We start from the raw sequence: 15,810 nt of genomic DNA, 5'->3' as shown, positions 1-15,810 counted from the left end.
GAGAAAGTTTGAGATAGATCGTCCAAAAAAAGCACAAAGTACTTTAGGGAATCTCAAATTAAAGATGATCATCTCTCATTCACCTTAACAAGAGATTAAATTCTTTGTCTAACTGTAAGGGTCTATACACCTTTACACTTGCTATATAGCTTTAGAAGTCTTTATTATTTAAAAGTATATTACTGAAAGATATATTGCTAGAAATGTGCTTTCTGGCACATGAAGGTAATAACATGTATGCAATAAAATTTCACTGGAGAGACTGGTGGTCCTGACTACAAAGGGAAGCTTTGTTTTTCAGGACTTCCAGGCAATAGGATTTTTCACACAACTGAATATTTCAGATAAGAGAATTTTATCCTTAATTGATTAAAATGATTAAAGTTTTTACCAATTAGGTTAGAATCATTGCACATTCTATGCCTTATTAAACAATAAATACCATCTAAACTTTTCTTAATGAATGGGTCATTATAATGAGCATCTGACATGTTCTCTCAGAATATAATGAAATATAATCTACAGCAAATGGTTTCATAATTTTCCACTCCTTTGTTCTTGTGGTTCCTCACCTGTGTCAAGTGGTCAACTATCACCTCTTGCTGCCACCAGAAGAGGTGTCCCTAGCTGTGCCTTTCTCTCTCACTTAGCCAATTAATAGGGTAGGTTAGAGAGATCCACAGGCAGTCCCTGCTCTTACTTTTCTTAGGCTTGTTCATTTATTTTTTTAATTCTTGAGATATATAGGCTATATAGTCATAAATCATATGAATTTGCCCTTTTAAAGGGCACTCTCCCTCACTTTCATTGGTTTGTAGTCTGTCTTGAACTTAGAACCAGGTAATCAATTTGTTAGCACCATGCCCAAAGTAACAAATAAAGAGTATTATTGTGGCTGGTCCGAGAGGCTTTCTATGGGTCACCGGCATATATATTTACCCTTTTCTATGTAAATAACATTAAAAGTTAGTACATGGATTAAAAGTAGACCACAGGAAAAACAGGTCTGATACTTCTGGGGTCCAAGAAACAGTGATGATTCAGGGGACCTGGAGAAAGTGAACTGCTTTGAAAAAAGGGTTTTTGCTTCGTTTTCTCAAAAAGAGGAATTAATTGTGCACTGTATCGGGCACAGCACAGAGCTAGCATTCCACAGGGATTTCTGTTGCTTATAAAAACAAAGGTTAAGCTAGTTTAATATTATAGGTTAGAGGAAAAGTGGTCAAAAACTAAATACACACCTTCACAACCTATCAAACCTGAGGGGCCCTTGTCTGACTTACTCCAGCATGAAAATGACGGTCTGAAGAAACCTGAGGTGGCCAGTGCAATGTAAGAGGAACTAAGCACCTCGGGATGTGCTTCATGAAGAGGCTTTAAAATCCTTTCTTGATTTCCGAGCTCGGATTGCCCCTACCTCCCCCACCTTCTGGCACTGGCCATAGAGCAGTTATTGTGTACTTAGAACTCTGAAAGGGGGATTCGAGACCTTATCTCCCGAAAGCGGATTCGAGGATATGTCCAAGCCTGTATCTCTATGCGGCTGCTCAGTGTGGGACTAGTGTTGATGTGCTGAAGCTTAAAGAAACCTGGGAGGTACTTAGAAACATAATTTAATGAAAAGGATTATATAGTTTATTAAAGTACTTGACAGAGCCAACACAGGAAACCAACTCTATCTCCAATTAATTACCAATCTTATTTAAAATATATTGCCCCCCACAAACATCCTAAGCACAGGCACAGGCCTAGATGATTTAAAGGGAACTAAAAGACTCCTGGGCTACAAACAGAACTGTCCTGTAGTACATCTCTTCTGACAATGCTGGTCTCTAAAGTAAAACACCACATTTCTTATTTACCTACATTGGGTGGTAGAGCCTACCGCAGACTGTACTCAACAAAGAAATGTTACTCTTGAATTTCAGAATCAAATTTCATGCTACTATAAAAAATTCTATGACTGTAATATTGATTTTATTCATTGACATTCTATTTATTTCATTTACTGAAGGCTTCTTTTATACATTATCTGAAGCTTTTAAAAAGTAAATAGGTGGCAAACCAATTGCAAAAGTGATGAGGTTGTATTTAGATAATGGTTTTCCTCTTATATAGAAGAAATATATCCATTATCCATAATTATATCTATAACCATCCACATTATATCCATTATCTGACAATATCCTTATGATATAAGGACCATCAGATTTTGAGCTTTACTGAAAAAATTGAAAATGCATAGTCCCATGTACATTTTACTACACTTTTAGAAATGCCTTTTTTTTTAATGAGGGGAATTGATGTCAGCATCATGACTGAGATACTTCCTTTGCCTCTTCCCTATAACATAACAGCTAGTGGGAGACCTAGAACTCCACAAAGATTCTTCTGTTCGGTACCCCAGAGTGCCTGAGATCCACACAGGTGCACATCTGAAGGTGGAGGGACTGAAATGCACAGGGGAGGCGGAACTGGGGCAGTGACAGGAACAGCTCCCAAGGCCCTGCTTCTCCTGCCACAGTGGCCAGGCCTGCAGCCCCAGCGAGCACAGTAGCAGCAGCAGAGGCAGAGCTTGCAACTCCACCCCTCCCCACCACAGCCCCAGCGAAGAACAGGAAGGACAGCATCAGCGTCCACATGAGCGCCAGGATTCCAGCTGCCCCGCCCCAGCCGCGGCGGTTCTGCACCAAGGAGCCCGCAGCAGCAGCAGCAGCAGCGCACAGTACTATTACTTAAGGATGTATACAAGTCCACACACACCCCTTTTAAGAAAAGTATGATTATAGAAATGCAACTGTGAGAATGCATGAAAGAAAAGTTTATTTCGAGATTTTATTTTGTCATGTTTATATGTAGTTATATTGATTATAGGCTTTATTATTATTTTTATTTACTTATTTTTTTATTGTTCAAAATATTACATATGTCCCTTTTTCTCCCCATTGATCCCCTCCACCCTACCCCACCCCTCCCCAGTCCATCACCACACCACTGTCTGTGTCCTTGTGTTATGCATATGTGCACATAAATTCTCTGATTAATCTCTCCCCACCCACCCCACTCCCTGCAACTAACACAGTATTAAAATTTATATTTCCAATTTGTAGGATTTGAATAAAAAACAAAATAGAACCAAAAATTGCTGTATTTTTTCTTCCAAATATATAATTATTATTTTTATATAGCAATGTAAATTTATTACAGGTTTTCTCACTATCTAATTCACTTCTTATAGAAACTTGAGAGGTGCACAAGGCTTTTCATGATATGAAAACTGAGTCACAAAGGTTTAAATAACTTCACTGCTAGTAAATGGAATTAAGACTCTTAGCACTTTCCTGTTTATCTTTTGAGGACATATAATATCTCAAAACATTCTTATAATTATTAGTGTTACATATGAGCACTGAGTATTACTGTCAAAAATACTACTAAAATATGGATGTGGTATATGCATCCAATAAAAATTCATATGAAAGATAGGTCTATATTACACAACAGTTTACGACACACTAAAATATCCACAAGGCTCATTTTAATATTGATTATCTACTTCTAAGTTTATTGGCAAATTAAATTGCTAGATACAGTATATCATGTTCAAAAGACCAAGTCATACAGAGTTGCCATAATACTCAGATAACTTAGTCTTGGACTAAAATAAAGTATTTATAAAAGCCTGATATGTAGCTTTATAGTCCAATCAAGAAATCTTTCCTGAATAGGTTTAGGAGGGTATTCGGCTCAACTGATGCATGAAGTTACAAAGCCACGGTCAAATAACACTTTCCAACTTCTCTTCATGTGATAATCTTACTATGCAAATGCACATGAGAACCTTTGGATCCGTTCCCAGAGTTTACATAGTTCTAACTTTGGAGTATCCGTTGGCTGGGAAGATAAGGCTAAGTTCTAACATACATTCAAGGATGCCTAAATTTCTACTTTGTTTCCACAGTGCTATGCAGTGAGATGGCTCACGGATCATTTTCAATCATGGGGAAAGAAGGACTACTAGACTGAAAAACTGCACAGGAACATGTGAATATCAAATAAAATGTAGTATTGACTGAAATTCACAAATCTTTCATACTAAATAATTTTCTATCATCTTATCAGCAATACTTGTCAATTTCAAAAGATCAAAGTAAGTTTAGAGGAAATACAATCCTAAGAAAAAGGTAATCTATAATACATCATATATAGGGGCTAAATATGAATTTTGTTAAGCATTTTTTGAAGATAGTGACAATACAATTTTGCTCCTACTAACACTCTTAAAAATATTAGAATCAAAATAGCCAACTTAGTGTCCACATCTTTTTTCCTAAATACAAACTCCAATAAGAGAAACCAGAGTTCCTTGGAGAAGTGCAAGAAGGTGTGCAGAAGGCAAAACACAAGATCAATCCGGAGCATCTTGTGCCAGAAAGTAAGCAAGTACTCAAAGGATGGGGGCGAGATGAAAGGACACAGAGGCCAACCACAAAGAGCGACTAAGGGCCAGTGCTGGCTTTATTTGAGCAACAAGATAAATAATGACAGTTTGGGATTATAGTGCATAGAATAAAATAAATACTTATAAGCCACACTGACATAAATAAGTAAATAAATAAATAATAGAAGAGAGACCTCTCTCTTACAAAAGAATTCTAAGTAATAAAAGTAATAGGAATCAGGGACATAGAAATCATCATTACAACTCCACAGTAAATAACTGTTGCCTACAGGCAAGACCCATCCATGGATGCTAAAATTAGTGGGGGAAGCTTGAAAAGAAACAGAATATTTATATAGTCTCAAAATATCTTCCCCCAAATACTTATCATCTGAAAGGGAAAAAGAGTCACTTTACAGTGTAGCAACTCAGCAGACACGACTTTAACCATGAGATCATGGTAACATCACCAGTAAAAAGACAAGACATTTTGTTACCTCTGATATAATGCACTGGGAAGGACATATCACTTATGTGGCAATCTTGCTAAAAATTGCATAACCTCAATCTAATAATGAGAAAACACCAGACAAACTCAAGGTGAGACATTCTACAAAATATCTAACCTGGACTCTTCACAGTGTCAGTGTCATGAAAGGCAAGAAAAGACTTAGATCAAGGAGATTGAGGACAATAAGGAGGTGTGACGACCAAATGCAACATGGAATTCTGGGTGGAGTCATAAGACAGAAAAAAGACATTAGTGGGAAATCTGGTGAAGTTCTAACAAGGTCTACAGTTAGTTAATAGTGTATCAACATTAATTGCTTGGTTTTGATCACTGTACTCTGGTTAGGTTATACAAGACCTTAACATTGAAGGTATAAGGGATGTGTCTATTGTTTTTATAACTTCCCTGTAAGCCTAAAATTATTTCAAAATAAAACAATAGAAAATAAATAAATAAAATGGCTCATTCTGAGACTAAAGAAAAATAATAGCAACCATGACCCAAAACTTTTAGAAGCTATTTTAACTGTCATTTAGATTTAGGGAAAGTCCAGGTATTTTTAGATGATATAAAGAAAATTCAGAAAAGTAACTGCTAATATAATTCTCTTTAATTATGGGGGGGGGGGAACGGAATTGATTGTCACATAAACAGATTGAAATAAGCGCCATAAGGATCTTCTCTCTCATGTTAAGAAGTCATTCTTTAAGGAATCATTCTTTAAGGCTCAAACCTTTCTTTACCTACTTGTATTCAATATTTCAAAAGCAGATAAATAAACACAGCACTGTTTATGTATCATATAGGCCCTAACCATACATTACTATTACAGTAATTATCAATTTTCAGCTCTCTCGCTCCTTCTAGATCATGAACTACGAAGGCAAGAACCACCATCTATTGCCAACTGCACACGCCTAGACCAACATGGTGCTCCAGATATGGAGCGCTAATCATTATTAACTCAAAATGAATTTAAAAATTTAAGTAAAAGATCTTTCTCACTGAAAGTACTTTCACATATTTAAAATGCTTTTAAATATAAGAAACAATCCCCATGTAATTTATGATTGTAAAAAGAAAAGATTTGAGGGTTCCAATCAGCTATTTGGAAAATGAATATTACATGCTATATTTATAGCTGAAACAGTTTTAAACTGAAGATCTCAGGGAAATAGCTTTATTGAGGCTTCTAGCTTTATAAAACTTATAGTGAAATATATAATATATTAAGCCTATATAAAAAGCAGGGTATTATTTTGATTAGCTTTTAATTAGTTTTATCAGTACTTTAGATTTTCTGTATCTAAGCATAGGACTCAAATAAAAAGCCAACCAAACAAGTCTGTATTTAATACTTCTCAAACAATCGCACAACTGTTTATACAAGTATCAAACATAGGGATTAAATACTTTTCTTTGATGCTTTAAAGGGTATACAATACAAAAATGGGCATTTGTTCCATTCTGTGTCCTTCTAGATATGTGCTATGGCAACATCTGAATTCTGCCTGATGTCAAGTACTTTTTTAAAATTTAGGAACAATAGTTATGATCACGTTTGATTGCATTTGCTACGTAAACAAAAGTCCTGGGTGAAAATCTATGTTACTGGCTGTCCAAAGAAAGTACTTTAAAAAAAAACCCCAAATTCAACCCAGGAAGGAAGAGAGAGAGAAAAGGGAGGAACGAAGGACGAGGGGAGAGAGGGAAGGAGCACCACGTAAAAATGCCCACTTGATAAATGCCCTCACCTTCGCTTGTTTTTCCTGCTTGTTTTGCTGCATTTTCCACTTTTTTTTGCTTTGCTGCTAAGAGTTCCCGCTTTATTTGTCTTGCTTCTTTTCTGAGCTCTTCACTATAAAGCAAAAACAACCATATAAATATAGAATATACAGAGAGAAAGCTGTTTAGCAAAAACAAGTAATCCTGGTTTTCAGGTACAGAACAAAGTGTAAAATGTAATTCATTTTGTTCCTCTGTATGTGTACTTGTGGCATGGAAATGCACTTAAAGGATATTTTTAAAGTTGTCATTTTTCATAATAGCAATATAATATGAATTATTATAAATATACTCCCTTTCAAGTATAGCAAACAGAAGTGGGTAAGTTATAAATGACCCACTGTTCTCCCTCTAATTTACTTGCAAACTTAACATTCTAGTTTCAATTTAATGATACCTAGAGATCCGAATCAAAGCAATATTTTTAATGTAAGTGCTATTCACTAAAAGTGGGCATACACAAAAAGATGTGGCTTTAAAACTCACTGAATTCCTGAACTGGCACAAATAACTACCATTTATTAAGCAATTATTACAAGTTAGTTGCAGTGCTAAAATTTTTATAAACTCAATAAAAACTTTAATACCTATTAATACCCATTTAATACCACAATTTGGCAAATAATTTCCTCTTTTGTGAAAACTACCAGACTGAAGTATTCTGATGATGAATAAATCATACACTCAAGGCAAACTGAAGTGTAAATGGTGACTTCGCCGTAAGCCACTACTTCAGTGGCTAGTTTCTACAAGCCAGTTTTAGGACAGGAGATTCAAATTCATGGCTTGGAAAAAATTATTAACTACCTTGTAATGAACCCTTAGGGTCGCTTGTGACTAGTCAAAGCTCTGATTCTATAGCTGTGAGTGTCAAACGTCCACTCTATTTTCAACTACAGCCAGAGTGGGTTGCAGGGACAGAACACTGCAGCCCAAGCCTGCACAGCCCTGGAAATGCCTCCAGAGACACCCATGCCAAGGTCCAGGGGAATCTTAAGTCTGAACAATTCTATACTGATTCAGCCTTTGGTTATCCCTCCTGATCTCCAAATCTAGTATGTTTTTTACCACTGTCCTGTAACTGAGTCACTACACCAATAGGACTTACAATGTGTATGACTCAGTTCTTTTCACCTCTTTCGCACTTCAACACACACAGCCATATTTTATATCTACTTGGCCTCCAAAATCCTAAGTTCTGAAACTTCCCTCTCTGATCAACATCTATTAACTCTTTAGCTTTCTCAGTCATTCATTCATAGGTAATGGTCTAACCCAAACTGGCTCTCTGTCCGCTCTGGATGATACGGTCAGCCATTTCACTGATGTGCTCAACTGTACCCTTAATTTTCTTGACTTGTTTGTCCTTATGGATACATTATAATCACCTAGAAAAACTTGTTACAGTGGCTCCCAGAAGATAAACCTCCAGAGAATATGATCTCTTTAGATGTTGGACGTTGCCTGGGAATTTGCTCTTGTGACATGTTTCCCAGGTGCCTCCATTATGCACTCAGGTTTGGGACCGATGCATTAGGACCCTACTATAGAAATTATCTTCTTTCTTACAACTTCAAGCACTCCTACTTCAAAGATCCTTTTATTCACCAACAAGCATGCTCACATTTCCCTAGACTCTGCTCCAATCAAGATTATTATCTTGCCAGTGCACTCCTTGCCTGAAAGAACAGTTTATATACACAGCCTACTGCATCAACCTCCCCCTTCTTAATCTCCTGCAATCTATCCCTGTGCTCGATCGAAACTGCTCTGCATCAGCCAGATTCAATGGCTTTTCCCAGTCTTCCTCCTCTCTGGCCTGTCATTCAGGGAGAGTAACCGCTCCTTCCTTCGTGAAATTCTGCCCTAACCAGACTTATCCACCACTTACACGTCCTGATTGCATGTTCTCCTCCTAGGAACTCTCCCCTCTCATCCTATAATTGTTGGCATTTTCTCATTTCCACACCCTGCGCACTGGCATTTTTATCTAATCATCACATAACATCAAGCACCACCTTTACATAGGTTATTTCCAAATCTAGACGTTTTGCCCTGATTTTGGTCCTGCATCTGTAACTATCTATTACAGATCTCCATGTATATTAGTGCTGTCCAACAGAAATAGAAAGTGAGACCTGTGCAATTTTACATGTCCTAGCAGCCACATTAAACAAATGATAAAAAGAAACAGGTTAAATTAATATCCAAAATATTTTCAACATGCAACCCATATAAAACGATTAATACGGTATTTTACATTCCTTTTTAGTACTGCATCTTCTAAACCTGGGGTGTAATTTATACATCTCAGTTCAAATCAGCCACATTTCAAGGGTCTGGATCTAGTCTCTCACATATAAATGCTCTTCCGGACTTCCACCATCAATGCCTAGTTTAGGCTCTCATTATGTATTTCTTAGATAAATGTAATTACTTCCTATCCCTTGATGTTATGTAAACATAGGGAATAGCAACCGCATCTTTGCTCTGTCCACTCAATGCCCTTATCTTTTTATTACAGCTTTACCTTGGTAAGTAATTCAGAAAGGTAGGTAATGCTTTCTGATGAATAAGATCTTTGAGGGTAAGATGACTCTGAAAGTTAGAAAGGAAATGCTGCGTGGTGGCTGAAAACACTTGTCACAAGAGTGATTTGAAGTATGCAGACAATGAGAGGCAATGGAAGCATATATGAAAAGCAGTAGAGCACTGGACTAAATCAGAAAATCCTGATTCAAAAGCTAACTCCATCACTTATTATCTGCGTGACATAAGAACAATCACATAACTTCTCTCAGACTAAGTTTCCTCAACTATAATATCAGGATAGATATTTAAAATACCGGGCACTCAACACACGTTCAACAAGAGGTAGCTGCTATTATTTAGATTATATGTGCAAAACAGGGGTACAGTTAAGGGCTGTTAGCCACGTACGAATGTTTATTATGTTATTTATTACAAGTGAATGCTAACTCTACTACATATGGAGATCAATTCTGTTCATAATTTTTAAAAAAGGCAATGAATGCACTATGTTAGCTTCCAAAAACCTATCCTTAAATAGTCAAAGATTTATATATACTTGAAGTAGCCATAATAATATACAAAACTGAACAATGACAAATAAAAACTCAAAAAAGACAAAGTGAGACAGAGAAAGTAGGTCTAGAGAGATTACTAAAAAATGCTTCATTAAACTGAATTTTTCAGGCGGTGAAGAGTTACAGTATTGTCACAATCTTCCAGACTACTCAAACACCACCATTTGTTAGCACCTGTGGAATCCACACTCCCGGAAGGAAATGCACGCTTTTAGACTAGTCTTTAGATCACAGTCTAATGGTAGGGTTCCCAACCTTACATTCTCTGAATATAAGCCTATCCGTTGGCACTAGAATATAGTTAAACCTGATATAATGAGAATGAAAATTGTAAGCCTGGAGTATACTGCTTACAAAGCAAGCATACAAACTATGGGCTAGCTTTTGAGTCCAGATAGCATTTTTTGGCCCCCTCAGAGCCTAGCTTCTGCTCATATGGCAAAAGAAATGGCTTCTATAAGCTGCTCTAAGTTAATTAAAAGTTCATTAATTTTTCTAACAGTATGTTTCTAATTTGAAATCATGTGAATTTTAATGTGGTTTGAATGATATCACCATTGTCTATGAGATAATTCTGCATTGTATATATACATATATTTTAATTAAATAAACAATTTTTATTACAGAAACTTTGGAAAATTCAAAAGAGTATTAAAATGAAGTAAAAGCTCACAGATTTATTTTGGAGCATATAAAGAAGTGAACATCTTACCCAACACTCTAGCCCCATTTCCTAGAGATCATTACTATCAATGGTGTGTGAGGGTAACATTCTAAATTATGCTTATAAAAACATGCATACATACATAAACATTTATACATATACACATATATTATTAAACTTTTTTCAACAAAAACAAGGTCATGCTATATAATTTTCTATAATACGCTTTTATTCTCTTAATATATTTGTAGACGTACATTCTAAATCGGTATATACAGAGCTCTTCTTTGTTTAGTGGCTAAATAGAAATCCACTCATGGACATGCCCTGATTTATTTAACCCATGTCATACTGATGAACATTTAGTTGCCTGTGATTTTTTGCTATTACAATGAGCTTGCAGAAAGCATTTCGAACATTAGTTTTGTCTGATGCTCTTATTCTGTAGGGTAGCTCTCGGGATTATAAGTACTTTATAGTGGGGTATATGCAGCTTAATATTCGATGGAGTCCAATTTACTCTTCAGGAATGCTGAGCCTAGGTACCTCCAGCATCCCTAGGATGAATCCTCCATGTCTACCTCTTGCTTTGCACTCATAATTTCTGTTTATTTGAGGTTTTCCTCTTTATGTGATAATTCTTCCATCTGAGCTTCAACATACTTAATTCAGCTTTCAATAGTGTTCTTGAGTTCCAAAATCTCTTCCTTTTCCTCAGACTCCTCCTTTGTAATAACTTCTCTAGTCTCTCTACGAATTTACATTACTTGCTTTTAGAGTTATTTTTATTTCTTCCTTTAAGGACACAAGAGTCATCTGCTCTGATTATGCTGTTTTTGTATGTATTTTTTAATCTGGTAAATCTGTAATACACTGTTCCAATGGGAGAAAGAATTCCTTTTAAAAAATCAGTCCAATAAAATATCAGCAGTCTAGAAATTATAGTAACCTTTAAATATTTAGTAATAGCAAAGAATGACTAATTCATTCAACAATTTCTGGAACATCTAACATTTGTTCGGTACCTTTCTAAGTAATGTCACGGAAATCAAGATGAATAAGGGGGAAGAACCCTAACATCAACAACTGTCTAAAGCAGTTTCCTCCCTCACCACATATTTTTCTTAACCTAGGATACAAGCATTTTAAGGGTAAGAAGGCTGAGACTTACAGAGATTAAACACTTAGCCTGAAGTCACACAATCAGGAAGTGACAGAGCTGGAACTGAAGCGGGCCTGTCTGAATCCTAAGCCTGTGCTCTTCATCACAGTACTCTGATGCCTTGAGAAGGTCTCTAAGGGAGCCATATTCCAAGGAGGGACGTAAGTGAAATACACAAAGAATAACAGCAGTACATACTGAGAGGGGAAACTGCCATGACACAAAAATGACTAAGGCATTTTGAAACTCAGAGAAGGAGAGATTAGCACAGACTAAATAAGGGACGGCTTCACAGAGGAGGCGTCTGAACCGGGCCCTGAGAGGAGCGGGCGTGAGCCACGTGGAGACACAGAGAAGCAGCATCCAAGCAGTGGCCCGAGCCGAGCCGGAGGCCTGGAGCGCCCAGGTGCCGTTAGAACAGGGGCCGGAGCTAGGACGAGCATCTCGGGCAAAGTCTAAGTGCTAAGTGTCTGTGAGTGGCCAGCTGAGAACATTTTCCTTCAATTTTTCCACACCTTTGAGCTTCCAATTTTTTTTGTACAACCAATTTCTTAATTGCTCTTTTTGTCTTCATTTTACCCACTCTCCACCTATTTTAATACCTTACTAGTATCCCACACACTCCTTACATTGCTGTCTTCTAAGAAGTAACTTATGATCTCCTAATAAAACATGTCAACAGCTTCTCTTTACATAGTGACTTCAACCTTCAGAGAATCCGACCTTGTTGACCACCACCTCCGACCGTTTGCTGCCTCAGACATACCAGATCTCTGCCTCCCTTCCTGATATTCTCTCTCTGTTTCCAGTGGTCTTACTCTTCCATCTCCCGCTCCTCAGATTTAGGTGCTTCTCAGTGGCCCAGTCTCAACCCTCTCTTTTTCTCTCTCTTCTTTAGAAACTGTATCCATGTTCAGGACTTCAATTCCATCTACCTTAAAACACAGTCATTGTATAAAATCAAGATCATTGGCCTGATGCTCTTCACATACTTCTACTTTCAAAAGTCAATAACTCACACTTCTAACTGCCAGATGGATACTTCTATTAGACATCCTCAAAATGCATCAAATTTATCATTTTAAAAGTCAGATTAATCATTCTGGCTCCTCACAACCCGCCACCTTACTTCTCTTGCCTATTTCTGATAGTCACTAGAACGCGGGCGGTGAGGCCACCTTACGGCATCTCCTACTCCCTCACTCTACACCCTTCCTCCTTTACAAAGCCTCTTCCTTCCTGTGGTTGGTGACAGCGGTCTGGCTTTCAGGACTTCACCATTACAACAGTCCCCTACCGGGTCTATGTGCTTCTGCTCGGACATTTCTTCCATTCATTTTTCAACACTTAGGCCACAACCCACAATTCTATCCTCCTGATCTTCATTAACTTCCTAAACCCTACTGAATTGTGCACTAATTTCTTTTCCAAGCATTTAATTTCCTCTTATGAGCTACCTTCAAAATACTTTTTCAACTTTATCTCTCAGGTATCGTGTACAGTTACAATAAGTTTCAGCCAAAACATACTAGTCATAATTGCCTTGGCAAAAGTGAGGCTTCAGCACACATACCCCTTTGTTCATGCCATTTCCATTACCTAAAATGGTCCTTCCTCCCTATTTCTGTCTACTGAAATCTTCCTCATCTTTCAAGATTTCCTGGAGAGAGTGGCACTGGAGCACAGCCTTTGAGCAAGGTTGCCAACCTCATTGAGCGTCAGTTCTCTCATCTATAAACTGTGGCTATATTCAGCACATGTATTATAACAAGACTAAAGCAAATACTAAGGATTAATATGAATAAGAACATTATCTGGTGCTTAGAAGGCAGCTTTGTAATGACAAAATTTACTACAACCAACTCATGACTGTAAAATTACATAAGCAACTTAAAGAATTAAAATGGTAAAAATGAATGACTTCAAGCAAAAATTGATGATAGAATGATACTAATTACTATACAATTAAAGATGTTTAATGTTACTGGTAGATTTATTTTTCTTTTTAAAACTAACATCCATTCCAAAAGATTAAAAAAAACATTTGGGTAAAAAAAGATGTTAATTAGAAGATCTAACCCCAACATCATTATGTGACCACAAGAAAGCAATTAATCCTTCTTTGCCTCCATTTTATCATCAACTAAGAATAGTCTGAGAAGGGTGTAAATTAATATTTCTGAAACGTATAATCATAATTATAATACAAATGTAAAAAGCAATTATATTCTGCAAAGCATTTTATTTCAATTCCTTTGGATTTAGGATCTTGAAGCCCATTACCCAAGGAAACAGTGAGATGCGGAAGATAGTCATCTTCATCTTAGACACAAAGAACTGGAATGTAGAGATAGTAAGAGATTTTTTTCAGCATTGCCCACGTCAGTAACAGAATGGTAAACCTGATATAGGCATCCTAATTCATTATGCAGTTTCTCACTTAATCTGCTAACTACCCACTGAATGAAGAGTACATTTAGACTTGAGTACCTTATTTTTAAGCTAAACCTTTTTTATACAACAGAAGTCACTGCGAATAAGTAACTACATTGGAAAGTTCTTATAACTACAATATGTTTACACTTTTATTAGACTCTTTATATTACTTTATAAAAGAGTTTCAAAATCTTGCTTTTTAAAAAATATCATGCAGCTTTTTAATTTGAGATCCAATATTTAAAATGGCAATGACAAGTATCTTGCATAATTTTCAGTCAGTTTTTATTTTTCCCAGGTGCTTTTCTAATTTTCTCTAGTTTCCAGGAATGTGCCTTAGGAAGATTTTGAATTATATCTGTTCTTTGTTCTTATAGCATAAGAAATACCTTAATATAAGGGGAAACTCAAACTCTGACCTTCTCTAAATTACCTTAAAAGAAAAAAAAAAAAAAAAGGTAAAGTTGTCAAGACCTGAGCATTTGATATGTTTTTGAAGAGCATCTTAATCTACAAAAATGAATGAAACGTGTATAAATTTCTTATATAAGACAGTAAATGAACGTGCTCAGAGACCTTGCTAAGCAAGCTGACAGCTAAGCACACGTCCATCACAGATCACTGTTTCTGGGACGTGGATGGAACCCTGCAGTTAGCTTAAGCCTGCTGTTTCCCAACATCTGAGGATAATTCATAACACATGAAAATTACCGAAAACCAAACAGTACGCCCTTCCTGGTTTTTAGTCTATTGTTTAAATAGCAAAAGTACCAAATCTGTTTGTAATGAAACAACAGTTTGGTTGTTGATGAAATCATAAAATAGCCATAATAAAAGCCCATCATAAGTATTAAAATTATGGATGTAAGGCATGACTTTTAAACTTTGGTATCATCAGCAGTAGCAGAGATGCATATTTATCATATATCTGAAAGTATGAGAATATGCTGTAGTTTATACATGAATTTTGGAAAAAAAAAAATCTATATCCAGGAAATAACTAACCAAATTAAATCAGGGAAATCCACTGTGTGTTCAAGGCTCTATTCTACCTATTATTAGCAGTCTGGCTTTAGACAACTAAATGAATCCATGTTAAGTCTCAGTTTCCTCATCTTGAAATGAAAATAAAAGAAAGGTTGGAAGAAAAAGATATGACTCCATGGAAATTACTTACCATGCTTAATATGGTGCTTGGCCCAGAATATGTACTTAACAATAGTTTGCTTCTATTATTACCATTATTGTTCTCACTTCCATCACCAACACTACTTTTATTCTTATTACTTACAGACTCAGTTACTGACTAAATGAGACCTCTGGCTAACTAAATAGATTAAAAAGGCAAATCCTTTTACTCTTCTGCTGGGTGCAGATTTAAAAAGCTTACTGATAGGTTTCTGTGTTTGATGCACTGCTTGGATTAAATACCATAGGCTATGAAAATGAGAAATGTAACAATTTAAAAAAACTAAAAATTACAAAATTCTCAAAACCTAATTCTAACACTTGGAACTGAAATGCTTATATTCTTTCTTTATGACCTACTTGAAAGGTAAAAAACATATCAACAAAGAAATAGATATATATTTACAAATTCTACGAGAGAGGCTAACAGAACCTACATTATTTTATTCTAAGTGATCCTGGAAAGTTTCCATCAGAAGATAAAATTTAATCTGAGCGATAATGTTCTGCAGGCCC

At 36.2% G+C, this 15,810-nt stretch overlaps 1 protein-coding gene across 1 annotated transcript in view; it reads right to left on the bottom strand.

Moving 5' to 3' along the window:
• Positions 1–15,810, bottom strand: part of CWC27 (CWC27 spliceosome associated cyclophilin) — a 147,745-nt gene that overhangs the window by 55,626 nt on the left and 76,309 nt on the right. Inside the window, exon 11 of the mRNA XM_016198761.2 lies at positions 6,707–6,810. Coding sequence (XP_016054247.2) covers positions 6,707–6,810 — 104 coding nt within the window. The remainder of the gene's footprint in view (positions 1–6,706; positions 6,811–15,810) is intronic.

This window comes from Miniopterus natalensis, chromosome 3, assembly GCF_054644295.1.
Source record: "Miniopterus natalensis isolate mMinNat1 chromosome 3, mMinNat1.hap1, whole genome shotgun sequence".
In the NCBI taxonomy this organism is placed as follows: domain Eukaryota; kingdom Metazoa; phylum Chordata; class Mammalia; order Chiroptera; family Miniopteridae; genus Miniopterus; species Miniopterus natalensis.
This window is presented reverse-complemented; position numbering and strand designations above follow the sequence as displayed.